This window comes from Athene noctua, chromosome 22, assembly GCF_965140245.1.
Source record: "Athene noctua chromosome 22, bAthNoc1.hap1.1, whole genome shotgun sequence".
NCBI classification, from domain to species: domain Eukaryota; kingdom Metazoa; phylum Chordata; class Aves; order Strigiformes; family Strigidae; genus Athene; species Athene noctua.
The window spans coordinates 5,080,827-5,107,342 of NC_134058.1; the positions used below are offsets into that span (position 1 = coordinate 5,080,827).

Below are 26,516 nucleotides of genomic sequence, written 5' to 3' on the forward strand. Positions count from 1 at the left end.
ATATACCAATATATTGCTCTCCATTTGCTGGTATTGTACTTAGGGCCTGTTGTTAGGGCTTCTTGGATGCTTATTTTGTGCTTGTGGAGAAGTACTGATAATTTCCCAGTAAATTGTGGGAGGTTTTGTGGGAAGACTGTCAGAACTCAGATTAGTTTTGTCCTGTATCCTCACCCAAGTTCACTTCATCGTAATGACCCAGTGTGAAGTCCTGTTCTGATAGGACTGACTTTTAGAGGGGCTTTGATGAGGTCCTAAGGTAGAACAGTCTTTCAAGAGTTCAGTTTGCTGTTTTATAATGGGATTGAATCTATGACCACTTCACAGATGCAAATTTAGTTTTGTTCTGTGTTGTCATGCAGGTAAGCATTCCTATGTTGCTGCTGCAAGAGGAAGTAGAAAATGTGATTATCTGTAGTCGAATGTGAACATTAACATTTATTTCCTAATGCGTTACTGAGAATGCTTAAGAGCTGGATTGAAAACAGTATTTCCTTTCCTTTTCCATCCAAATGATTGTATAGTATCTTCTCATCTTTGTAGTAGTAATCTTGGTGGTGCCTTTTCTCTAGGAGTAGCCCACCGAAGCCAGAGCAGCGAAGGAGTGAGTTCACTCAGCAGTTCTCCATCTAACAGCCTTGAAACACAATCTCAGTCTCTCTCTCGGTCTCAGAGCATGGATATTGATAGTGTCTCCTGTGAGAAAAGGTAAAAAATTGCAGCTTGCATGAGCCAGCAAATACTGTACAATGCTAATCATCAAAACTACTTACACAGGAAGATATTCTGCCACTTCTCACTTCTAGCCGTGTTAATGCATTAGGGTTAAATGCTTAAAAATGATCACCACTGTGATGCTTTTTCTAGTTTGATTTTAACGGGAATTCCTGACCTAAAGTGATAACAGACAAAGTATTATCTTAGATGTTAAGTGATGAGCCTGTGGGGATAATTCAGCTACTCTATTGAAAAAAGAAAATGTTATGGGATGTGATAGCTCTGTCGTTCATATTGCCTGATGAAGAAATTTAGAATTGTGTTTCCCGAATTCAAAATAAATGCAATATGAGAGGGATTTATCAACTAGTGATTTTAATTTGTGCATAATGGCTGTTCCTGTTGTATTGTTTTTTCTCTGCTGCTTTTACTTAAGGTGACACTCCTTCAGTCAGCATCTTAGAGGACTGTGGCTTTCTACAAGTTAATGGGTTTCTTCTCTTATTTCTACTTACAGTATGTCCCAGGTAGATGTGGATTCAGGAATTGAAAACATGGAGGTGGATGAGAATGATCGCAGAGAGAAAAGGAGTCTGACGGATAAGGTCAGTCTGTCATGCATTAGCTGGATGGAAGAGTGAGTTAGCTTGCAGTGAGTTCAGCTGTCTCCATATTTTGAACACATGCTTTCTAGAGAGTGGAACTAGCCCTCAGATGTCACCTGTGACCAATTTCTTCACTGTGTTTCCTAATTAAAATTTGTGGGAAGGAAAAAAAGAACTTTCAATCTCAAAGCTGAATTTTTATTTTCTCAAATTGGTTTATGAATGATACTTGAAAACTCTGAAGAAAATTTTTGTTATATATCCTACAAAGTGATCTATTAATGCCCGGATCTATTTTTTTAATACTCAGTAGACCTGAAGAAGTATTTCTTAAGACACTTCTGAAGATTGTTGCAGCTTATTGGTATAGCATTTATACAGAGGTCTGCTAACAAAGTACTGCTATAAATGTTATGTATGCCAAAGTAATGCTATGTCATAAGGATTTCTTAATGATATTATAAGAGAATAAATAAAAATATTTAGCTATCAAGGTTTAAACAGGTGGTAGATCCCTTTAAAGCAGAAGAAAGCAAGCAAGTATGAAGCTCTAATTCACTCCTAAAATTGTCCTCTATGTCATTTGATTTTAATGCCTGTGTGAAATAAAGCCAAAAAGAAATGGGACATCAGTACAGTGGAGAGAACTTTCTACAACAATTCTTGCAGTGCTCATTAGATGTCTTTGTTTATTCCTGCACTGTCAGTAATAAGGTCAGTTGGTAAAAGCCTGGCTTAAAGCCATGTAGCAATAACCCTGCTGCAGAATACTTTCCAGTCCATTCCTAGCTGCAAATCAGGCAGTCGGACAGCTCGCATTGTGCTACTGTGAAATAAATCGCTCGGAATCAAGGACAATCTTGAAGCGGGGAAGCAGTGGAAAGTAAAATAAAGCTTTGCAGGCATGGTTTAATTCCTCTTACTCATTTGGAGATACCAAAAACCTAAGTGAATAGGAGACAGCATAGTACTCATGAGCAAAAAATTTTCTTGCCTGGTTATCTGCATTGGAAATGATGTCAATAATAAAGCCTCCTCTGCAGAAATAGGCAGAAGTACTTGAAAACACGAGAATGTAGAATACTCATAATTAGGTCAATAAAAATGTATTAATGTGCCAAAGTTTATGGTTTATTAAATGGTTTGAGGGAAAGCTTTTGAAAAGGGTATGGTGCTGATAGTTGCTGGAAATCTCTGATAAATCTAGGCTTACCTACTGGCCATTATGTGGTCTCAAATTTAAAGGAAAAAAAGGGAGCCTTTTAGTGGCAACCGTGTTGGTTTTTTTTTTCAGTCTTCATTTTGTTCTTTCCCATTGACATATTTTTTTCTAAAAGAAAAAGAGTATTACTATCTCAAGAAGTACAATACATAGCAGTATACCATGCACTTCTGTTAGTCAAATATAAAAAGGTTTTTTTTTGGTCTAGGAAATCTCTTCAACTCTTGCAGGAAAATAGCCTCAAAGTTAAACCCTTTTCATCTTTGAAATTCTGTGCAGCTAAAGTGACTGTTTTGTGTATTATGTTGCTTTTTGAGTGTTGGTAGAAGAGTGTAGCAGGGGAAAGAGTTGCTGACTTGTCATGTATGTTTTGGAAATGTTTTTAAATGTCTCTCCTCACATTGCAGGGGTAATTATTTGAGTTTTATTTCTTTGTATTCCACCATTTTTTCAGTGCATACTGCAAGCTGCTGTAGGATTGCAAGAACCCTCCCATTTAACCTTTGCTAGGCACTATATATGGTAGCATTCTTTTCAGAGAAAGTAGTTTTTCATTTTGAGCACGGTTTACAAGATGTTCCTTTTTTGGAAGAAAGGGTGGTGAGGCAAATTCTTGAGTCTTTTGTACTTTCCTGACTTCATTCAAGTGAAGGATGTTTTTATCTTGGGCAAAGATTTGAAAGCAGAAGAGACTTAGTGAAACTTGCTTCTTCCTGTGGTTTCATTTTTACAAGAAACTGTTAATATCCCTGTGCATAATGAAAATTCAAATCTCCAGTTAATTCCTTAAAGAAGAAATCATAACTATCTCAGTTAAATTTCCCTTATTATACTGATTTTGAATGTGTTTTGGGAATTTGTTTCCTACTGGATTTCTGTGTTTCTACTACATCTTTTCTGCATCTTTTGTGTTCGTTCAGAGTTCTTTTCCAAATACGTTTTGACAAATATAGATATATTTGTTCATAAGTATACAAAAATCTGCTATTAACAGTCTGAAGCTCTTTAAAGATGACCACCATCTGATGAAATTGTGACTTGACTAATACAATTGCAATTAAGTTGATTAATTATTTTTTTTTTTTCCCCCCCTAACCAAGGAACCTCTGTCTGGGTCTGAAGTATCTGAGGAGCAAGCTTTACAGCTGGTCTGTAAGATCTTCAGAGTCTCTTGGAAGGACCGAGACAGAGATGTTATCTTTCTGAATTCACTTTCTGCCCAGTTTAAGCAGAATCCAAAGGAAGGTAGGTGTCTGAACTGTTATCGTTGTTAGGGATATTGTTTCAGTTGAGTGACATGTTCTCTACTCTTATTTTTAGCTTTTTCTCTCTTTACTACAATGCCAGAACCACCTACTTGTGGTCTTTGCTTGATTTCAACGTCGGCTATCAGCAGATGCAGCAGGAAATGGAATCCCAAAAAAACCCATGGGAGCAATTGGTCATAGCTCCTCTTTTAGTCAGTTGCTGTGCTCTTGCTGGTTATGTTTTCTGTTGTCAAACTAGTGTGCTGATATTGCAGTGTTTCTGGATTTTTTTTTTTTCTGAAAACTTCTACTGACCTAATGGGTTGTTTTACATCATAATACACATTTAGCAGTTAATTTGATGAGCTAGGAGTTCCTGATCATTGTATGTGACAAATTATATTTAGAATCTCAGCTATAAGATATGACCAAATTGGAAACTGTTATGTGTGGGCATACATGGAGTGGCGGGTGTGTGCGTGTGTTTTTCCTTTCTTTATGACACAACTTGCCCAACTCAAGAGCTGCATGGGAAAGTGAGAGGGACGGACAAGACAAATTTAATAATCAACAATAACAACATTAGGTTATCTATGATCTATTTTACTTTACATAAAAGTTACATTTTTGTGTAGCTGTAACTTCAGAACCTAGTTAATACAGACAGTGATAGCTGTAAATGTAACTATCCGTCTATTGTTTTTGCCAAAAGCAGCACTTAATTCACAGAAGTAAATTACTGTCCTTCTTAGCAGAAATCTCTGACTAATGTGTAGATGAAGATAGTAGGTGAGGATACTAACTCTTTTATTCTTAACAGTGTTTTCAGATTTTAAGGACTTGATCGGGCAGATTTTGATGGAAGTGCTGATGATGTCCACCCAGTCAAGGGATGAAAACCCGTTTGCTAGCCTGACGGCTACGTCACAGCCAATTGCTGCAGCTGCCCGGTCTCCTGACAGAAGCCTGATTTTAAACATGGGCTCTAACCCAGGAAGCAGCCCTATGTTCTGTAACGTGGGCTCCTTTGGTTCCAGTTCGTTATCCAGGTGACTTCTGATTATAACTGAATACTGATTTCACTTGAATATTGATTGGTAGACCAGGAGAGGGGCATAGAAATGTCCCAAGAACAAAACCAGAATAGATCTTTAAAAGTTCTTCACTCTTTCATGTGAATGTCCCTCCATTTCACCTTTTTTCATTACACTGCCACAGCTAGAAGTGTATTTAATAGGTTAAAGCCATGTAGCTGATTTCTTCTAAGAAATATCCCTAACGTGCATCAGTGGAAGCTATGACTCTTAACTTAAAAGTGTGTAGATTATGACATAGATTTATTCAACATTACTAAAAGGGAATAATGCGTGTGAGCTTCAGAATTACTGCTGAAGAGCCATCAGAAGGGCAAGGGCTTCTCTTGCTCATTTTAACTTTTTCACCCTTTTCCTGCATATCCTAAATCGTTGCTTTTTTTTTTTTTCTTTTTCCCCTGTAACTGGTTTAGTCTCTATGGGACTAGTCCAGCTCCTACTACCAATTTCACAAGCTATGTACCAATGACTGGTTCATCTCTTACCCCACCAGCCAGTTCAGTTGCCACTACACCTGTGCCTTCCATTACTGTCAGCTCTCACCTCACAACAACAAGCCCTTCTTGGACGCAGCCTTCCTCTCCGAGGTACCGGCCATACACTGTTGCCCATTCTGGAGGCTTTTCAGCTTCTTCCATCCCGCGTTCCTTGAATATTTCCATCCCATCTAGTTCACAAAGTCCTCCAGCCATGGCTGCTAGCCCTCCAGCCATGCCAGTCATCACATCCAGACAGAGACCCACAACAATGGGTCCACCTTTGTTTACTGCTTCACCCAGTACCTTGCGCAGGCGTTCTTCTTTACAGAACAGGATTCCTTCTAGGTATTTCACAAGAACAAAAGAGTGTGTTTAATGTGTGCTGTGTGGGGTGTGGCATAATCCTGCAATTTGGAAGAATTTATGTTTGTGATGACCTCACTCTACTTACCCCGAGTTGATTTCTGCATTTTGGTTTGTGCTAATATGTTGACTTCCTAACAAGCCATCTTTGCCAAAATGTTGAACTTGCTTCGGTGAACATTTGAAGTGTAATGTGATTACTTTAAAGGTAGCAATATTGTTTTGATTTCCTCCTCTTACATCCATTCCAGTTAGTTTTCTGTTCAGTTGCTACAGCTGGATAATAAACCAAACAGACCTCCTGCTTTGAAAAGGGTTTTCTTGCTAGGGCTTTAATTGATCTGTTGAAAGTTGTTACATGCTGGACTGTGTTAGATTTGATTCCCTAGTGCACAGATTTAAATTACAGATTAGCCTATTTCAGTATGCCAGGCCAAGTACTACTGCATTTTCTCTGTTGGCTGCTTCTGGAATCCCCAGTCCCTGCAGGAGGGAAAAAGCAAGTATGCAAGGTTTTGAGACCACTGCTTCTAAAGTTCAGTAGCTTAGAATTGTAATACTTATTATTTGGTCAAATTTAAACATTCTCACTTCAGCCATAATTTTTAACTAGGTTTCAAATTCTTTTAAAATTTTTAGTTAGTGAATGTGTGGTGTTTTGATATGCGAATAACTTGTAATAGTGTAACAGAGCATGTTAGTATAGTCTTGGTTTTACTAACATGGAGTTATCTATTCTTTGCATGTTTAGAGATGATTTTTGTCAGACTTACAAAGAAAAGCTACCATTTACTTTTTCTTTTGGCTTAAATCTGATGGCCTTTTTCATTTTTATTGTGGTAGTATATACGACAACCCTTTCTCCCTCCTCCTTCTTGCCGTTTCTGATGTGTCTGAGGACAGTAGTGATGAAGAAAATGAAGATGATGATTTTTCTTGTGTCCAGTTTGGGTCCAGGTATTGGAGAAAGAGAATGTAACCTGCATGTTTGGTTGCTTAGGAACTAACAGTCTGCGTAGTATCAAGTGTTCTTCAAAGTAACTTGGGAAATGACTAAAGCCAAGGAGATGGCTTGGATGGGTTTTTAAGATGGCCTATAAGCATGTATAATGAATGCTAGTTAGCTCTTTTTTGAAGAGATGACTAAGATAAAGTAAATGTTAATACTGCCTTTTAGGTTTAATGAGCGTGATTTCTGAAATGATGTTTGAGTGGAACACCTCATTGGCTATATGAGTAGAAGGAGTATTATTCATACGTGGTTGTCATTTTAAAACCAGTGGTACGTCATGTGCATATTTTCCTATCAGAAACTGGAAAATGAGGACAAAGGTTGACATACAGAAAAAGATGAAGTGGCAAATAGCCAGCAGATGCAAACAGTATGACTTCATTTAAGATTTATTGCTGCTTGACAGCTGAGGATTGCTACTCTAACGTGTAGAGAAAATACACCTGAAATGTTAAACTGGTCCTTTGACGTGGTAAGTAGTAGAGGCTGATGTAGTTGCAACAGCCAAGAAGGAGTGCAAAGAGGAGACTATTTTACTGTAAAACAGAGACTTATGAATTGTATAGCAAAGCCCTTTCATTTGTGTGACGTTAAGATACGTGAAAACAAAATGAGAGTGGGTATTAGTGAGTTCTGTTTGGAAGCGAGCCTGTGCAAAAAAACCTGCAGAACACTGGCTATGCCAAGTTAAAAAAGCTTTTGGAAATATAAATGCAGGGTAGGTTCTTCTCTAGTTTTACATTCCATTGCAGAGTAATGCTGCAGTGTCTTGGCTGATACAGAAATGTTTTCCCAAAGAAATGCCCCATTCTTTTGTATCAACCAAAATGGGAGAAATGAATAAATGTTTTATATAAACCCCATGTATTTTAGGAAGACTTTAGTGAAAAATGATACTTCGTGTAGTCTTGTTAGCATCCTGAACACTTTCTATGAGAGTTCAGAGCCCTGATTATGATTGATAGTAATCCTGAGGTGGCCTGTGTCTGGCCACGTAGGCTAATAGAGCCACTTAGAATTCACAAATGTCAAAGGGAAACAAGATCATAACTTTTAAGACTACATGCATGTTGAACAACTGGGAGGAAAAAAAGAGTTCCTCCCAGACATTTGGTTCCCTTTGATATATACAGCAGAAGTCAGGGGACATCTAACTGCTTGAACCTTCTTAAAACTAAGATAGATCAAGACCTTAGGAAGTATTTTGTGTTGACAGGAAATGCCCCAAAATACTTGATATGAGATTATCTTTTTCCCCCCACTAGCATTTCTGTCTGTGATTGTTCCTGTGATGTGTTGGGACATTATTGCTAAAATCAGACTGTTAACTAGAAGACCTTCCAGTAGGATCTCCTTTTTTCCATTCCAGTCTCATTTCAGGAGAGGGAACTTGATAACACAGCCTTAGGTTTTTTTGTATGTATGGAATTTAGGATTATTTTTCCCCACTGTTTTGTTTAATTTTTATTTTGTTGGCAATTTAATCCACATGTTGGATTGAGTTGTGAAGCCTTTTGTAAGGATTTCTGAGGCTGCTATGCTTCTGGAATCTTAGTTTGTATATTATGCCCTGGCATTCTGCAGATAGCAGTAAGATGTTAGTTAAATTATAAACAGTGTCTGTATAATTATGCAACAACTTGCATTCTGAAAATACCAAGGCATTCAGTATGTGAATGAAGGATGTATGAGCTTTGCATTAGAATAATTTCAGTTATTGCTTCAGTGAAATCATTAACAGAATGACTAACTATACAAGTAGTAGTTTTTTTTAATATAAATTGGTGTTCTTAAAAGGGTAATTTTTAAGATGAATGTGCGAAGTCAAGAGGTTTAAAAGAGACTATAGAAAAGAAAAATGTGTATGATTTTATGGTTACTGAGTACTATTTTAATAGAGCTGCGTTTTACATAGGTTAGTTTTAATTGAATAATTGAAAACAAATTCTCTCTGCAAAAAGAGATTGCTGCTATTGGAAGTTATTTTTCTTAACATGCTGAGTTACCAGGTGCTTAGCAGTAATAACCTTTCCCTGATTTATTGGTTGGACTGCAAAGCTTGCACAACAGATTTGTACAGCCTGATTACTTAAATGTAAATTATTTCACAATTTAAAGGAAATTCCAGTTTTGACACAGTTTGTAGTTTTAAACATGTTTTAAAAGATGCATTTAAGGAGCAAATAATCTTATTTTTCTAGTTTAAAATTTGAGGCTTCTAAATTGGTCGTTTAAATCTACCCTGACTACATACAGACTTTCTTTGAGGAATAGCACTAGACCATCCACGTAATTGCTATTTTAAAATCTCCACTACATAAAGAGAATGTATCTTGTCTTAATTCCCTTCTGTAAAATGAGGATTTTGCTTTTAATTAGCTTTGCCAAGCTGTTATGTAGAGAAGAATTCTGTTGAGATAACAAGTTTGAGACTGAGAGTTGTGGGGTCTGTTCTCACTTTTGTATTGAATTCTCTCTTTTCTCAAGCATGGTTTTGGTTTTGTGTTTACAGTGGTGGTTTTTCCCTCCTGAGGCTGTGCTACTTAATGAAGTGGCATATGTTACTGTAAGGGAATGGACTGAGTTGAAATGACATGATCTTTAATGTGGAAATTTTAAAAGGAACAGTTACTTTGATATATTGCTTCTTGTTTTGTTTTTTCTCCTTCCTTAGACTATATAAAGTGATTTTCTGTAGCCCTATCTGTCACCTAAGGTCTCTTCTCTGCAGTGGGAGGATCTTACCTTCCATGTGTTGGGTAGTGTTTAACAGAACTGTTGAAATTTCTACCATTCTTGAATGCTGTGTGAAGGTTGTGTCATGGCATGGCATGGCAATGTCGTGATGTCCTGAGCAGTTTTGATGTCAAGTACAGCTTAAAGGCTCTTTGTTTTGGGAGTTACTATCTGAGAACAAGATTTATTGATTGCCGTTAAAGTCATGCACCTTATTGCTGTCTTTCAGATACTTACTCATTTAATAAGATGATTGATTCTTCAGTCATGTTACAGTACAGCTGAACATCCAGAGTTGCACAAGCTGGTAAATGGAGAGCTCTTCATAGGTCACAGAAATGAGCTTAATTATCGAGCCGTTTGTGATGGGATGGAGTCTTCAGAAAACTGACAGAGGAAGTCAAGAGCTCATGAGTTATTTGGTTGTGCACAAATTAAGAACTGTATCTAATGCTTTGTTTCTTCTTTTTGTGTGTTTTAAAGTATGGGAGGCTCTGGCAGCTCAAGTGTTTCCGATTCCTGCAGTGATCACTTCACCATTGAAAATTGTAAGGAGACAGAGATGCTGAACTACCTCATTGAGTGTTTTGACAGAGTTGGAATAGAGGAGCGAAAAGCACCAAAGGTATATTTCAGATGAGTGAAGTTGTACCAGTGCTGTCACAGACACTCCTCTCACTGTTCAGTGGGGACAGCTGGTGAAAATTGGTAGTTCTTGATGGCTTTGTTGTAGAAATAGTTATAGAATAGAATAGTTATAGAATTTATAAGGTCTCTTTGACTCTTAATTTATCATATTTGCATCACGTATGTGTTTTACATCTCTAAAATATGCAATGTGTTAGAAACTGTCCTTCTCCTTTTCATCTACTGCATTTTATCCATGTTTACTCCATGTAAAACACACTTGCGTGAAACCAGCTCCCTATCAGCATTCTATACTCTGATTAAGCTTTTGCTTATGGGGGAAAAAGCAAACAAACACCAGTTTTTATAGAAAACCTGAAAGGTTTTTAGCTGGAGTAGTGCTAAACTTAGTTTGCGTATTATATTCGTACTGTGTGAATAAAGAAATTTATCATGGTTCCTGTCTGTTCTGTCTCTGAATACTTCTAGTTTGTATTAAAATCCAGTTATTTTTATCAGATGTGTAGCCAGCCAACAGTTAGCCAGTTACTGAGCAACATCCGATCACAGTGCATTTCACATGCTGCTTTGGTGCTACAGGGATCCTTAACACAACCAAGGTAAATACAGCTGATGCTAACTGTGAAAGTTACTGTTCTGGGTTTTTTTTATTTTTTTCTTCTGAGGATCACATAAGAAAACTAATATCAGTTGTTGGAGCAGGATACATTTATGTGCCAGAGGAATAGTTTATTACTTTACCATTGGAGACTGTTCCTACTGATAACGCTGGTGGAGAGCAGTTTACATGTTTTCTAATTGTGTTTGGGTAAAATCATCCAGGTTGATTTGAACAATTTAAATGGGGGATCTGAATTAACCAAGCTGGCTTTTGCCTTACCTCATACATAAACTGTTTTACTTGCAGATTGTTGGTGCCCTACTCCTGTGGAAGTCACTAACCAGTAGAGCTGCATCTGAGAAACAGTCTTATCAAAATGTGTAGCAAAAACTGCTAAAGTGGCATAGCACTTGTTTACTCTAGAGAGTTTACCACAACAGATTTGGTAATGTAAATCTGGATGTAGACATTCTACACTAAATCATGACTCTGAGATTTCAAGTCCAGTGGTTTCAGCAGCAGTTGTTTAACTAGCAGCCTGTTTAGTTGGAACAGCCAAGAAGTTTTGAAAATAGGATATGTGACTTTTACTGAAATCTGCATTTTTTTTTTTGTATTTCCAAACAATACTTCTGTAATCTTTTAAGGTGCACCAATTATCCATTGTGCTTTGAGATTAGTTTTGTCTTTAAATGAGCCAATGTTTACATTAGATTAAGTTTTATATATGTAATAAGGAAAAAAAGATAACTTTTCAAAAATCCTAGGGGGCAATTAAAAGTAATGACTCTATTAATTCAAAAGACACTAATGTTATGTTCTTTTTTTAATCTGGAAAAACTTATGTCAAAAAATGTTCCTTCATTAGTTGAGTTTAACAAAGGGTTTTTTTCATTAGAGAGGAGTAGAAGGGTGAACCAATTACTACACAGAAGTGGCTGTTTTCTTCCAGCCTCGTTAAACTAAAGTGTGATGTTGGCAGCAGCATCTGTTTCAGAATAATCTTTCCACAAGTAACTTGAGAAGACAAGGTTAGTTACTTCTGAAAGGAGTAGGTGTGTCTACATGTTGACAGTCTGCTTTCTGGCACATCCTTAGATGTGCCTACTCTGACATTTTTGCAAATACTACTACAAATACTCCTGCAAATAATCACTAGTTTTGGATTTTTTTCTTTATACAATTAAAGGTCATTGCAGCAGCAGTCTTTGCTGGTACCATATATGCTGTGTAGGAATCTCCCATTTGGCTTCATCCAAGAATTGGTGAGAACAACTTATCAGGATGAAGAGGTGTTCAAACAGGTAAGGCATAGGTTAAAAAAGAGATAATTATATGCTATGATTTTACTACTTAAAATATCCAAGAGAGTGGATTTCAGGAGGTTTAATCTGCATCTCAGAGTTCTATACCTATTACTTCAGGGGCTAGCAACTTGTTAAGCAACTGGAGTTTGGTTTTGTTTGTTTTTAACTCATTTAGCATGTTGTCAAATAGACTGACTTTCATTATTTGTTGGTTCTAATTCTTAAAAGTACATTTGTTAAAAAGCAGTGCGGTTCATGACAATTTGTGTCATGAACTACTCAATATGCAGACATATATGGATTACATTATAGGATTGATCTTGGGTTTTCATCCTTCTGTGCTTCTGTACAAAACAATCCTAAAAATGGATGTGTAAGTCAGCAATCTTCTGTGATTGTACTTAGAAAGATTTATTGGGTTTTTTATCTTGCAGTCCTTACCCTTCTTAGATGCAAACTCTTAAAGTGACAAAGATGCTAAGAACATTTTACAAATCGTAGTCCATAAAGTCTTCATATTTTACAGAGGAGATGACTGAGGAAATTTAGATGGTTTATTCTGTGTGTCAGTAGTTCAGTGAGATGATTAATTGGAACTGGTGAATCTAGTAATTAAGACAAAAAACTTGCAAGCATCTAGCCCATATAATGTTAAAGCAGATCAGTAAGATTGTGACTGTCTCTAATAGCATTCCTGTAGTGTTATGTGACTTAGCTGTAAAGGGGACTTCAGAATGGGATTTGATCCTTCCAATTTTGAAAAAAATGAAATTAGCGAAGTTTTATGTGTAGTGCAACTACCTTTTATTATCAATTTATTTGTCTGGACACATTTTAGTAGAGGTTCATGCAGTTGAAAGTACATTTAAGACTGTCAAAAAGTGGTTATGGAAAGTGTTAAAGGTCACCTACCCTGGAGAAGAGAACCATTCCTCTAGTTGAAGCAGCCAGCCACCTCTTTTAGTCCTTTTTCTGTAATATGATTTAATAAGACTTTTTGTCTCTTCATAGAAGCAACACAACATACTTAAATTTAAAATTCAGTGGGACCTCTTGTTATTGTTGCAAAATTACTGTCAGAGTTTATTTTGTGAGAGTGTCTGGTTGTCAGAGCTGTGTGATTGGGACTTACTAATTGGGTGTAATTACTTTTGATGAGTTCCTGTCATGTCACTTCCTCTTTCATAATCTTGCGTTATCTTTACTCTTGACACAAATAAAGTTTAGCAGCACAAACCCAACGTGCTTACACAAGGTGCAAAATTAAAGCTATGTTGTTATCCTAAGTGACTAGGCAAATAAATTATTACCCATTGGGGAAACCAAGTTGCTGGAGTCCTCTACAGAACTTGTGCTTGTTTGTGTATGTAATATAGATGCTTATACATGTGCATACAGTATCTACAGTGAACCTGTATGAAATGTGTTTATGCTTCCCCACGTAGTTTCCACAGGCAGAGAACTTGATGGAACAACACCTGATTTTTGTCAGTGTCCTGATGTTACTATTTGTGAGCTTCAGCTTGTATCTGTTGGCTTTGGGTCCAAATCTAGATGTACATGTCTCTGGGGTTTTTGGTTTGTAAAGTAAATGTTTGGAAACAAGTTAAAATGTGATCAGGAGCAATACACACAAGTGCTTGGAAATAAGTTTTTATGGATAAGTTGTTATGCTCAGGCATCAAGTCAATACATCACTTACACTGTATCAAGCAAGTTGGTTTTGAGCTTTGAATAACCTCTTAAGTGTTCAGGCTTAACTGATAAAAAATAAAAATAAAATCTTAGTTTTTCTTTGGTGTAACTTGCAGTATTTGAAGAATGAGCAGGCATTTCCTGCAGTATACAGCAATAATGTAATTTGATTGCTTCCTATTCTTAAGTAATTTACTTCTGTTTTTACAGATCTTTATTCCCATCTTACAAGGCCTGGCTGTAGCTTCCAAAGAGTGCTCCCTTGATAGTGACAATTTTAAGTACCCCCTTATGGTAAGAACTGTTCAGTTTTCAGAGCAGTTTCTTTGTGATTACTGAACTTACACAGATTCTGCACAAGTTAATGTACTTCCAACATTTGTGGGATTTCTTTGATTAGTGGATTGCTTTTAAACTCTTGTTGAAAGCTTAATGTGGTATGAGATATGTGAAAGGCCATTAAAAATCTAGTAGAGTCTGAGTCCAAGAATATTTTAAACTTAATATACAGCGTTAGTATAGTGGGCTATGCAAATGTTTGTATGTATTGCTTTATATAAGATTAATCAAATGTATAGATTTCATCATGCATCCTGATTCTAATACTGTGAATGGCTATAAAATCCTGCTAAGCTTCCTCTCAATTTAAGTCTGTGAAATAGGGCCCAATATCCATACCAACATTTGTTGGACTCAATTTTGTATGTGGGAAACTAACATTGATTGCATTAAACCCAGAATTACTTGAACTTGTGACTATTTGCTGTAGGAAAAGGTCATAATGTTCCCTGGCTGCTGAGTTGGGGGTTTTATTTTTAGGGTTTTTTAAGTGCATACTTTACTCTCAGATCTGATTCCCTCCTAGTGCTTTTATTGACAAAACAAAAAAGTCTTTTGAAAAGCATGCTTGGCCACAAAAGGGCAAGCTAAATTCTTGGGTAAACTGAGCATTGTCAGCTAACACCTTCAGACTTTAGGATCCTTCAGTGTATGATGCCAAAAAGGACTGTTACATCTCAGGTTGAATTTGTACTTTAGGAAATTAGCTGGACTAGGGTGCTGCAAATCAAATTGACTAAGCGACTCCGGTACTTTTGTAAAAATAACAATTTTTGCTTGTTTTATGTTCTGCTCTTTTGTTATTTCCCCCCAAATTAAACTGCAAACTGCTGTAAATTTGGATGTTGGCTACAAGTAAGGGCTACTTTAAAATTATATTCTGCTTGGATCATCTGTAGTTGGCACAGTGTGAAACAAAAGGATGGAATCGTAGTTACTGGCTATAGTGTCAGTGAAGAATGAGAACATACAATGCAGGAGAAGCAGGATATGTAAAAGCCTACAGTATTTTTGTGTTTTCAGAATCATCTGTTATAACTGCTTTCTTTTTTTCTGTGCTGCAGTTGAAAGTGAGTTAGAGATCTTGGATAGGTTTCTTTGTTTCTGGCTTCTCTGTTCATCTGACATTTTTCCACTCTGATTCAAAAGACAAAGGCCTTGGTGTATGTATAGAACAATTGCTCTATTTATTATTGTTACTGACTTTTTTTGTGGCAGTTCAGGAGTCCAGCAAAGGCATTGCTATGTTCTGAACAAACAATCAATTTGCACAGCTTATTTTTTAAATAAGTGCCATAATTTATTATCCTGTGAGATGTGTTACCTTTTTTGAGACAATTTGGAATAGATGTAAAAGCTAAAATGGGAGCAGGGTGTGCTCTAGCTCTTTTTGGACCTCTTCACCAGTGTAGAAGATGGAAGTGTTTCCACTGATCAAAGGAAAAAAGGTTTGATTCTTTCAGCAGTTTACCATGTTAAGCTTATTATTTGCAGACAGGTTTACTTAGGAATTACACACGAAGGTAACTTTTGGGATTTCTCCACAGGCACTATGTGAACTTTGTGAAATCAAGTTTGGGAAAACACACCCTATGTGCAGCTTGGTAAGTGTATCCAGTCTGATTTTTTTCTTCAAATTAGAAGAACCACATAACTTTGGTACTGTATGATCCATGATAATGTTCTTCAGAACTCTAAAAGGGGCTGTGTAGTATCTCATGCTAAACAGTAGTTTGGACTAACCTGGTAAAGGGAGCCCTTTTCGCTAAGAATTTAATAAAACTAGGACAAACAAGACTTGCTTAGATTGCTGAAGTAGTGAGGAGATGTTTTGATTTAGCTGTCAGCATGACTGAATATTGAAGAATCAAGAGCATGCGACAAATGCTGAAAGGTGACAGTGCAGATAAAGCAGTATGGCTGACGTGGCAGTTTTTGATTAATTTTCTATTTCTCCTGTTTTTCTAGGTTGTCTCTTTGCCCTTGTGGTTGCCTAAATCTTTAAGCACAGGTGCAGGAAGAGAGCTGCAAAGACTTTCCTATCTTGGAGCCTTCTTTAGTCTATCTGTCTTTGCTGAAGACGATGTAAGTGTTACAGAAGGATGTTGATAGTGGCATGGTGGGGGTTGTTTTGGTTGGTTTTTTTTCCCCCTTTCCCAAATATGTTTGATACATTTGCCAGTATTTATTCTTTCAGAACAAAGTAGTTGAAAAGTACTTCTCAGGGCCTGCCATTACTCTTGAAAACACCCGGGTTGTTAGCCAGTCTTTGCAACATTACCTGGAATTAGCACGGGTAAGTGTTCTCACGTTTTAAAAAACCCCACAAAATATGGTGGGTTTTTCAGTTTTGACATAGATGAAGAATATAATCCAGAAAAAAATGTAGTTCCTATGTTAAACAACAAATCTGTTCAGATATGGCTGAAAGGAATTAAGAAAACCAATAAATCTGAGTGCTACAAATATTTCTCTAAGGCTTTAAGCCAATTCAGAAATTGTCAGAACAGTTAGTCAGGGATTATAGTTCATGTCAAAGAATGAGTAAAAAAAACCTCATGTTGCATTAGTAGTGTGTGTATTGCACTAGTCTTCTATAGACATCTTTTCTGTAACTAATGTCATAATTGATATATGCATATAAAGTTGATGGTAAGACCATAACAGAAGTCGTAGTTAGTTTTGTGGAATTTGTAGAACATAAAAGTACGGAGCAATAGAAAGCAGGAATGTGATGTTGAGAAGTATGTGCAACCTGACAGAATGTTTACTTGAAATTCCAGCAAGAGCTGTTCAAGATTCTACATAGTATTTTACTGAATGGTGAAACTCGAGAAGCAGCTCTCAATTACATGGCAGCTATTGTCAATGCCAACATGAAAAAGGCACAAATGCAGGTAAATAAATGCTCTTCCTGTGATTCGTGGACCTAGTCAATGCACAAATGGCACTAAATGGCTCATGCAATGGTGGCTCCTGAATGGAGGACAAAAGCATTTTGAATGCTTACTACAACAGGCAAGAAGCCCTGTCATCAGTCTTTACCTCCTCCAGTACATTGCCCATTTTTGAAGTTCTTCTGTTTTACCTATTTGACCAGTTTGTTAATTCTTCTCTTAGGACTGACATGTCACTTCATTAACAGAGATTCTATATTAGATGGTTAAAGCTTTGTACTTCCCCCCCGACCCCAACTATGGGGGCTTCATTCCAGCTGGCTGTGTTTAAAAAAACCAAACAAACCAAACTTATTTCCCAGCTGTTAAGTTGCTAGGCTTTGTTCGTGTGGTTTCTGTAAAAGGAATAATGCAAGATATGAACTGGCATGGTTCCAGTGAAACAACAGGGATGTTATTTTACCATTGTTTAATTAATGCATTGCACTGATGTGCTGTGATAAAATCTGTGCATGGAGCCTGAACAACTGAAGTTTGCATCGTTGTTGTTTTCAAGTCCCGTTTTCAAAAGCAGTCATTTTGAACCATTACTAGGAATATTTCTGTGAAATTCCCATGAAGAAGTAATAAAACTTTATACTTAAAAAGTTTATGAATTGAAGCTCAGCAACTATTTGAAACTCTTATGTTGCTGTCTAGATCTGTGGCAAACCATTCTTGAAAGAGGTCCTTTTAATTTCTTAGGTCATTTCTACTTCTTTTTATATGTTTGCTTAATGTCCTTGAGAATGACTACTTGAACCATAGAGAAAGATAATTTTTAAGTTAGTAAGTGACCTTCCTTTTATCACAGAAGTCTTCTTACAGATCCACATTCCTCATAATTTCTCCTTTTTCTTGAACTTGCATAATTTATTTATGTTGAATACTGCTAAAGCAGCAGAAAATACCCTTGTACTTCTAAGCTTATGTCTTCAACTATTTACTTTTTTACTCCACAGACCGATGATCGTTTGGTATCTACGGATGGCTTTATGCTCAACTTCTTATGGGTACTACAGCAACTAAGTACGAAGATAAAGCTGGAAACAGTTGATCCCATGTACATATTTCATCCCAGGTGTCGTATTGACCTCCCCACAGATGAGACAAGGGTGAAAGCAACAATGGAGGATGTTACAGCCTGGATTGCTGAACTTTGTGAGTACTCTTACTGAGATGAGTTAATCATTTCCTGTGTCTTCTGTTTTTTGATACTGGGGGAGGTACATGGAAGTACTTGATTCCAAGAATTCCCCTATTCATAAATACTTTTTCTTGATGCTGTCTCTTACTTGTTTTAAAGAAAGTTGAGTTCAGGGTCTCACCCCTAGATAAAACAGTTTGTTTGTTAATTTTTTTCACCTATACTGCTTTTTTGTTTGTTTGTTTTCTAGACAGGGATCCGTCTCCATTTTCTGAGCCGAAATTCCCAACAGAATGTTTCTTCCTAACCCTGCATGCCCATCATCTCTCAATCCTGCCAAGCTGCCGTCGGTACATACGTAGACTGAGGGCCATCAGGGAACTCAACAGGTTAGAAGCTGTTAATTATCTAGTGCATGTGAGAGTCCTGGCATCCTAGTAATGTCTTCTCACCATGATGGCAAGTCCTATAAACTTAATGGTGATTAAAATGACAATTTGGGTAAAACTGTTGAGTATGGGTTATTTTAACTATTTGTTAATCTGCTGCTTCTGGCCCTTAGGGATTTTTTTGTTTATGTTGAGGGCTGCGGCTTGAACCAGGAATTCAAATAATAGTGGGATGGAGGATATTGATTACATAAGGCATCTCAAATTGGTGAGAAGACCATTCTGTTTAGAAGATAATTGAATTATCTTCAGAGCATTTTAGGATTCATGACATGATTTAACACTGTTTATTATACCTTAATCTGGGTGTGGTGATGGTGTGTGGACATCAGTGCCTCAGGCTCTTTGACACAGCTGTAGGAGTGCATATAAAATTACATGTCTGATAAGTCAGAAAGAAGACCTTGTTAGTTGGGCCTGAACTGTTCTGCATGTCCCAGGCAATATTTATCTTTTCCTCTTGGCTTCTGAGGTGGGATAACTTGTCCAACTCTTGATGCAGGGGGAGGGAAGCCTTCAGCAGTAAACTCTTAATGTTGTTGATGTACGTGTAATTCAACGTGGTTTCCCATTTCAAAAATTATAAGGAAAAGTTATGATGTTAACATGAAGATACTGCTGTTCATTTTTCTTGGCATAAATTCAAATAGACTTTTATAGTTGCTAAATCTCAAAGAATACCCTGTTAAAATTAGAACAGATTTTTGTATCATCAGTTTTTTCCATTGTTTATAATTGCACTCATTGCATTTTGGTGAATGTTCCTTGGCAGTAATACCATGAGTTCATGACAGGATTTTTGGACTGTGTTCGTAGTGATTTCGTTGTTAGTTTTTAAAGCACATGCAGGCCAGGAACCTGGGAAGCTGTGGAGAGTGGACCAGGAAGAGTCAGTGTATTTTAAAGAAAAAAGTATTTTCATATAAACAGCCTGTGGATTACTTGTAAATAAGCCATACGTTTGGCTTGGAAAAGGAATTGCTGCTTTTTCCTTATATAGAATTGTTGTGAAGGAGTTGCTTATGCAGCAATCTCCATCTAATGGTGCAGAGTGAAGAGCTCTTGGCTTTTACTGACATCAATAGGAGCTTAGTGTTCAGCATTTTCTATGAATTGCTTAGTTGCTTGCAACACTGGGCAACGTAATTAGATGTTGGTAATAAAGAAATTACACTGGATATTATTCTGCTGTAAGCAGAGATTGATGTGGAAAAGAATCTGTGTTTAGAGGAGGGATGAAAAGGGTCCGTATTCATGTAGCTCAGTATATTGAGTTTTGTGCTCATCAGCTGCCCTTCCTAAAAAGGATTAAAATATGGGAGTACATAGGATTTTTAAAATGTAAATGGTGTTTGTAGTGTACCTCTAAGTTTTCTCTTCTGTGGGGCAAGGTGAGAAGATGAGTAAGGGAGGAGAGGTAATATCAGCCACCTTGATTTACTGGTCCTTATGGCTGACAGGGAGACTGGAGACTATTCATGTGTTATGCTCTGCAGACCTGAATTTATGGGGATTGGAGCATGAGAAGTGTAGAACAAAACTGCAAGCAGTGATTTATAATAGTGGAAAGCAGGAAGACACAAAGGATGCAGACTTTTATCTTTCTTGGGAAAGGGAAGGTGTTTCTATCAGGTCTGTTGTCAGCCACCTTTTTCTCCCTTAGTTGATTTTGTTTTTCATTTTCCTTTCTGATATTAGAAGATGAAATGATCTCTGAATATCTTCTTGTTAACTGGACCAGCCCTTCTTTGTGTTAGGGTTAATTTTAATGACATCCTTTTATCCCTCCTTTTAGAGTGACTGTAGATTTCAGTGTGGAAAAAAAAAAGCAAATATCTTTTTTTGTTAATACAGTGGATAAGGTTAGTTTATCAGGCAGGATAGATGATCCTTTCTGTTTCATCCCTTTTTTGCACTGTTCTGATTTGTCTGACAGGCATGAATGCTGGAACTAGTGCATTTGAATGCACACTGTGCAGATGTTCAGTCTGCATTGAAAAAGCAATTTCTTTTTCTTATGATGAGTAACTTCTGTGAAAAAGATTAGCTTTTTTCCCTACTTCTCGATATTTCCTCATTATTTAGCAGATAAGTAAGTTAAATGCCTTGTAGATGGCAGTATGTATCCCCCCCTGTCATGATAACCAACTATTGCCTATGGTTTTCAGGACTGTTGAAGATCTGAAAAACAATGAAAGTCAGTGGAAGGATTCTCCTCTGGCTACCAGGCATCGAGAAATGCTGAAACGCTGCAAGACACAGCTTAAGGTTTGTAAGTGATTTAGTCCTCAACTAAATGCCTTTTTCAGCCTGGCTTTTTTGTGTAGGTTTACTTTGTGCCCTAATGTTTAACTGATTCTTAGAAATGGTGTTTCTGAATCTATGAACCATGCGAGTACTGCACTAGATGGTGGTCATGATACACCATAACATTTAATGGTGAATTTAAAATTTAGAGTAACACCAGGAGTAACTTAGGCTGTATTCCTCGAAATGAAGAAAGTATGATTTTTAGTGGAGATCGAGCAAGCAAAAGGATTGTAATTTGTTCAAGGGTAGTTGTGTGTGCACAATCCATGCCCGAGATGGAACTCTCGAGTCCCTAATGTCATGTGGAATTCTTGCAAAGATGAGTATGCTGGGGTCTTTTCTTTTGAAGGTGTGTCTTGCTTACATCTTCGTAGTGTCAATTGTCACATATTTTCTGAGTGTATTACCAAAATAACTTTAACTGCACATTTTTCCACTTTGATACCTCTATTTCTTTTGGTGTTTCCATAAAGCTTGTAAAAGGCCCCTCTGTCTGTCCCTACAACTCTGAAATATGTGTAAGTGCCCTGTTTTCTTCAAATAAGGGCAAATTTTAAGAATCCCCCAAATTTTTAAGGGCTCATTTTAAGACGAGACCACTGTATAATTGTCATAAATCACAGCTATATTGATGAGCTTAGATAGGCTTGACCTTGCTTTAATGTTGTCTTGCCCTGGATTAGTTTTTGTATGCCTATTCTGCAGAAACTGGTGAGGTGCAAGGCTTGTGCAGATGCTGGTTTGCTGGATGAAAACTTTCTCAGGAGATGTCTGAATTTCTACGGCATGGTGATTCAGCTGATGCTTCGCATTCTTGACCCTGCCTATCCCAAGTGAGTGTCAGGAATATCTGTGTAACTTGCGTCCACAATATTTCAGATCATGTTAGATTGTTTATGGAATTTAGCAGTTCCAGAATTATTTTTTTTTTTCAGTGTTTGCTTTCTGACATGATTGTTACTTTATTGATGTCAGTACATACATTCTTGCATGGAATATATGCCTTTATAGTTTAAGGTTCATTTGGGGGTGGGAAGCAACCCTTGGGTATGTTTAGTATGCTTGAAGTACTGACATGGATTTTTAAAAAGTCAGTTTTGGCACTCTTGTAAAGTGTTCCCATAGGAGAATTCCATAGGACAGCTCGTGACACTTTCTACGTAACCCTGCTACTTTACTGTCCCGTTTGTCTCTCTTATTCTGCAGCATAAAATTGCCTTTAACTCCTGAAGTTCCGAAAGTATTTGCAGCATTGCCAGAGTTTTACGTGGAAGATGTTGCTGAATTTTTATTTTTTATTGTACAGTAAGTAAAGTTATATCTAAAGGGAATTTGTACTATCATTTACCCTCTAACAGGTGGTGCACAAATAAATCTTAAGGGGCAAAAGTAGTTTCCTAGCTGTTCCATAGTTAATGTTCTGTTTTTAACAACCACCATAGGATCATGGCATTAGCAGGCACTGCTGCAGATACAATGCCTACATGGGTTAGAAGGGACTCTGGAACTCAAATTTTTCTTGGAAGGAAGTGGAAGGTTTTTTGTTTCCCTCCTCCCAATATTTTTTTTTTTTTTTATGGTTTGGAGTGAGACCTTTTGATCTCATGATATGTTAAATCACCACCAGAATATTGTTTTTAAGAAGTCATAGCTTAATAAGTGGAAAATTGCCCCAATTATAAATTTGCCGGGACGCAATACATCTGTGTAGTTTTAGCAGTTTAGATGGGCATAAATACTACTGAGGTGTAATCCTGGAGCCTGAAGTTGGTAACTTCTGAAAACGTGCCTTCAAATTCAGACTTCTTTGTGTTGTATGATGAGATGTTTGCTGTGGGAACAAGAGTACACTCACCTCTTTGTGAGGTGCAGTTGTAGTGGTACTTCGTAGCAAATTTGCTATTATGCACAAGAAAATAATATGGTAGTGTTTCAGGCTAAAATTCAGCTTCCAGAGAACAGCAGGCAAGACCTTTTGGAAGAGTAAGAATCTAGTTTCTGTAGAGAAAGTTGGGAAGTTATGATAAATTGACTAAGCTTTTCTGGTTGCTAATGAGTGATCTGAACTTACTGATATAGATAAGTCTTCTGTAGACAACACAGGATTGGGGTTTTTAATTTTGTTTTCCTTACCTCCCCCTTTTCAGATATGCTCCTCAGGTGCTTTACGAGCCCTGTACTCAGGACATAGTGATGTTCCTTGTTGTGATGCTGTGCAACCAGAACTACATCCGAAATCCTTACTTAGTAGCCAAGCTGGTGGAAGTGATGTTCATGACAAATCCAGCTGTTCAGCCCCGGACACAAAAGTTCTTTGAAATGATTGAGAATCATCCTCTCTCCACTAAATTGTTGGTCCCCTCCTTGATGAAGTTTTACACAGGTAAGTGCTTCATCTGTTGTTTGCTGAGCGTACTGTAAGTGTACTATGAAGCAAAAGGCTGTGTTAGTTGTTGTAACCTTTAAAAAAACCACCCCAAAACCAAACTCAAACCCAAAACCAAACCCCCCCAAAACCAGGTAGATCTTGGGTCACTTAAAGGTGAGGTTTTATTGCTCTGGAATCAGGGGAAATAGCATTAGATGGCACCTTGAGAATAATAGTTGTTCCACAAACTGCTGTGCACTGACAGATCTAGCACTGTACCTTGATGTGATGATTGTGTTTGTGGTGTTTAGATTCCAGACTGGAAGTTCTTTGGCTTTGTAAAGCAGTATTGGAATTTTAAAACTTCTGACTGTACTTTTGCTAGTCCTGTAGATTTGGATGCTTCAGAAAGGTTTTGCACCCATAGAAACAACTATTTTTGCAGTGTTCCCAGAGTTTTCTTATTAGTGAAATTCTAGATTGTGGGATGAAGAGCAGAGTGGAGTTGAAAAGAACAGAGTTTTGTTTTCTGAGGGTTTTTCTCAGAAATGAGGTTGGTTCTGGATTAGAAAATGGACAGGGCTGCTTTTAATGGGGATTAAGATGGAGACTTCTGAAGAGGAATTGCATATCATCTCTTAAAGCTTGGTGCTTGAAGCTCATCACTTCGGAGACTGTATGAGAGAGATGTAGTGTGTTGCAGGTAAATCCTGGTGGGAAAGAGTTTTGATTTCAATTCTGGGATCTGTTTTCCTCTTCAGATGTTGAACATACTGGAGCCACTAGCGAGTTCTATGACAAGTTTACAATCCGCTACCACATCAGCACCATTTTCAAGAGCCTGTGGCAGAATATAGCTCACCACGGTACATTTATGGAAGAGTTCAAGTGAGTAACAACTTGTGTATAAAGCTGCTTACTGTCATGCAAGCTGCTCAGGCAATGACCTGAGGAGGTCCTTACCGTTGGGAATGGGTGATGCTGCTTTCCACTGTATTTTAAATGGCCACCCTTTCCAGTAGAACTGGAGTGTTTCTAAGCTGAGCTCTGGACACCACAATCAACTTGGCTTGGGGAATGGGATCATTATTCGAAATATACAGTGCAGAAGGAGTGTTGCTGGGGTTGCAGTCTGGTCTGCACACCCATCTACTCTGCCGTGATAACTGTGTTTCAATGTTTTCAGCTCTGGGAAGCAGTTTGTTCGCTACATCAACATGCTGATAAATGACACAACTTTCTTGCTGGATGAGAGTCTGGAGTCCCTAAAACGTATCCATGAAGTGCAAGAGGAGATGAAGAATAAAGAACAATGGGACCAGCTGCCCAGGGTGAACAGAGCTGTTTTTCAAAGTGCCCTTTACTTATTTTTATTTTTTAATACAAGACCATTAAAAAAAACCCTTTTTAATAAGGGGCAGCACCAAAGAGCTGCTCATGAGAAGCAGTTCTCAATGCTTTTTCTTGCTGCCAGTATGGTCGTGGTCACTCTGGATGACATTCTGCAAAAAACATCAATCTGCGTAGTTATTTTGTGGCTGGCAAAGAGTGTGGTGTGAAGTGGAAATAGTATAAAGCTTTAAGTTACTGTGCACTTAAGTCTAAGTGGAGAAACTGAGACTCTAACCTTCTTGAAGGAGGTTTTGGAAGATGCCTGCCAGTTGAATTGACTTCAAGGAATAGAAGCTTTTATTTTGTTAATGCATTGATCCTGGGTAGTTTCTATGCGGACAATTAAGAGTCCTATACCTCAGACTTTAGCCTGATTAAAAATAATTGTGTGTTGACCCACCAATGTCAGGTATTTCTATTTTAAGTTTATCGATTTAAAAAAAAAAAAAAAAAGAGTTTGGAAAGAAAAGCCATAAAGATCTTGTTTGTTAAACTTATTCTGGTTTGCTCTTCTGAAGCTGTTTTTCCTGTTTGTGCCTACTAGCAAGGTAAAGCCATTACTGTAGTGACAAAATGAGCTGGTACATCATCTACAGATTGTTCAGTGTGGAGTGTTTGTTACTTACGATGGTGCATAAATTAGAACCTCACTTGGCTCTCAGATCCCAGGCTGGTTTTGAACTATTGGCATTTGGATGAAAAGGAAGCATAACCCAGTTCTGCAGCTGTGAGGAGCAGTTACTGGATGTAATCAGACTCAATAACTGCGGAGTCTTGTGACACCATTTGCATTCATTTTTTAGTGTTGCAGAGTTCTGGTAAATTGGTGCACACTTTAGTATGGGGTAGTAAAAGCGAGTTGTACCTTAAAAAAAAAAGAACGTATTGCATCTGGATTTGAATTGCCATCTGTTCTTTTGTCTGTCTAGATCATGTTAGCATTATGGCTGTTAAGATTTTGATGGGTGACGACGTAGGAAATTCTGTAGACTTGTAACCACTGAATGTTTATTTTCTAGGATCAGCAACAGGCTCGGCAGTCGCAGCTGGCTCAGGATGAGCGTGTGTCTCGTTCATATCTTGCCCTGGCAACAGAAACTGTTGATATGTTCCATATCCTTACCAAGCAAGTTCAAAAGCCTTTTCTCAGACCTGTAAGTCCAGCTCAGATTTAACTTGGTTTCTAGCTTCCCTATTACCTCTACTGTTGAATATTAACCTGGAAATGTTGGGTAGCCCTTTGTCTCTGTTCTCCTCCCCTTTCCCCAGCTCACTGAAATCTAATTGCTGTTGAAGTTAAGAGCATTACCTGAGCCACTGAGATGGCATGATCCTTCCAGACAGAAGCTTTTTGCATTCTATTTATTTTAATGGAAAGCATGCATAAAGAAAAGACTTCCTGCAAGCCTACAAAATTATCATTTGATTAGTTTTTAATTCTTAATCTTGCTGTATGCAAATCTAGTGATAATTTTCTTTATCACTGTCTTCACACTGTGATCTTGTGTTTTACTTTGGTCTTGTAGGAGCTTGGACCGCGATTGGCTGCTATGTTGAATTTTAATTTACAGCAACTGTGTGGCCCCAAGTGCCGTGACCTGAAAGTTGAAAACCCGGAGAAGTATGGGTTTGAACCAAAGAAGCTGTTGGACCAACTGACTGACATTTATCTACAGCTAGATTGTGCTCGCTTTGCTAAAGCAATTGCTGATGATCAGGTGAGCTCCAAAAAGATGAGGGGGAAGGGCAAAAGCATTGTGGACAAACAGGGCTTTGCAGAATACTCTAGAAGAGTTTCATCTCACTTGTCTGCTGCCACCCAGTTTCCATCATACCTGCTTGCAGTTTG

General features: G+C 37.6%; 1 protein-coding gene across 3 annotated transcripts in view; it reads left to right on the forward strand.

Moving 5' to 3' along the window:
* UBE4B (ubiquitination factor E4B) overlaps positions 1 to 26,516 on the forward strand; it is a 41,396-nt gene that overhangs the window by 10,397 nt on the left and 4,483 nt on the right. Inside the window, exons 3-26 of one of the 3 annotated variants that reach the window (XM_074924736.1) lie at positions 573 to 708; positions 1,235 to 1,322; positions 3,645 to 3,789; positions 4,612 to 4,840; positions 5,299 to 5,709; positions 6,571 to 6,684; positions 9,959 to 10,100; positions 10,622 to 10,722; positions 11,914 to 12,028; positions 13,937 to 14,020; positions 15,613 to 15,669; positions 16,034 to 16,150; positions 16,263 to 16,361; positions 16,849 to 16,962; positions 17,964 to 18,162; positions 18,399 to 18,537; positions 20,766 to 20,865; positions 21,613 to 21,740; positions 22,114 to 22,212; positions 23,055 to 23,290; positions 24,037 to 24,163; positions 24,462 to 24,606; positions 25,687 to 25,821; positions 26,194 to 26,385. In XM_074924736.1, the coding sequence (XP_074780837.1) occupies positions 573 to 708; positions 1,235 to 1,322; positions 3,645 to 3,789; positions 4,612 to 4,840; positions 5,299 to 5,709; positions 6,571 to 6,684; positions 9,959 to 10,100; positions 10,622 to 10,722; positions 11,914 to 12,028; positions 13,937 to 14,020; positions 15,613 to 15,669; positions 16,034 to 16,150; positions 16,263 to 16,361; positions 16,849 to 16,962; positions 17,964 to 18,162; positions 18,399 to 18,537; positions 20,766 to 20,865; positions 21,613 to 21,740; positions 22,114 to 22,212; positions 23,055 to 23,290; positions 24,037 to 24,163; positions 24,462 to 24,606; positions 25,687 to 25,821; positions 26,194 to 26,385 (3,452 nt within the window). The remainder of the gene's footprint in view (positions 1 to 572; positions 709 to 1,234; positions 1,323 to 3,644; positions 3,790 to 4,611; positions 4,841 to 5,298; positions 5,710 to 6,570; positions 6,685 to 9,958; positions 10,101 to 10,621; positions 10,723 to 11,913; positions 12,029 to 13,936; positions 14,021 to 15,612; positions 15,670 to 16,033; positions 16,151 to 16,262; positions 16,362 to 16,848; positions 16,963 to 17,963; positions 18,163 to 18,398; positions 18,538 to 20,765; positions 20,866 to 21,612; positions 21,741 to 22,113; positions 22,213 to 23,054; positions 23,291 to 24,036; positions 24,164 to 24,461; positions 24,607 to 25,686; positions 25,822 to 26,193; positions 26,386 to 26,516) is intronic. The other 2 variants (XM_074924737.1, XM_074924739.1) reach the window with 2 other exon arrangements.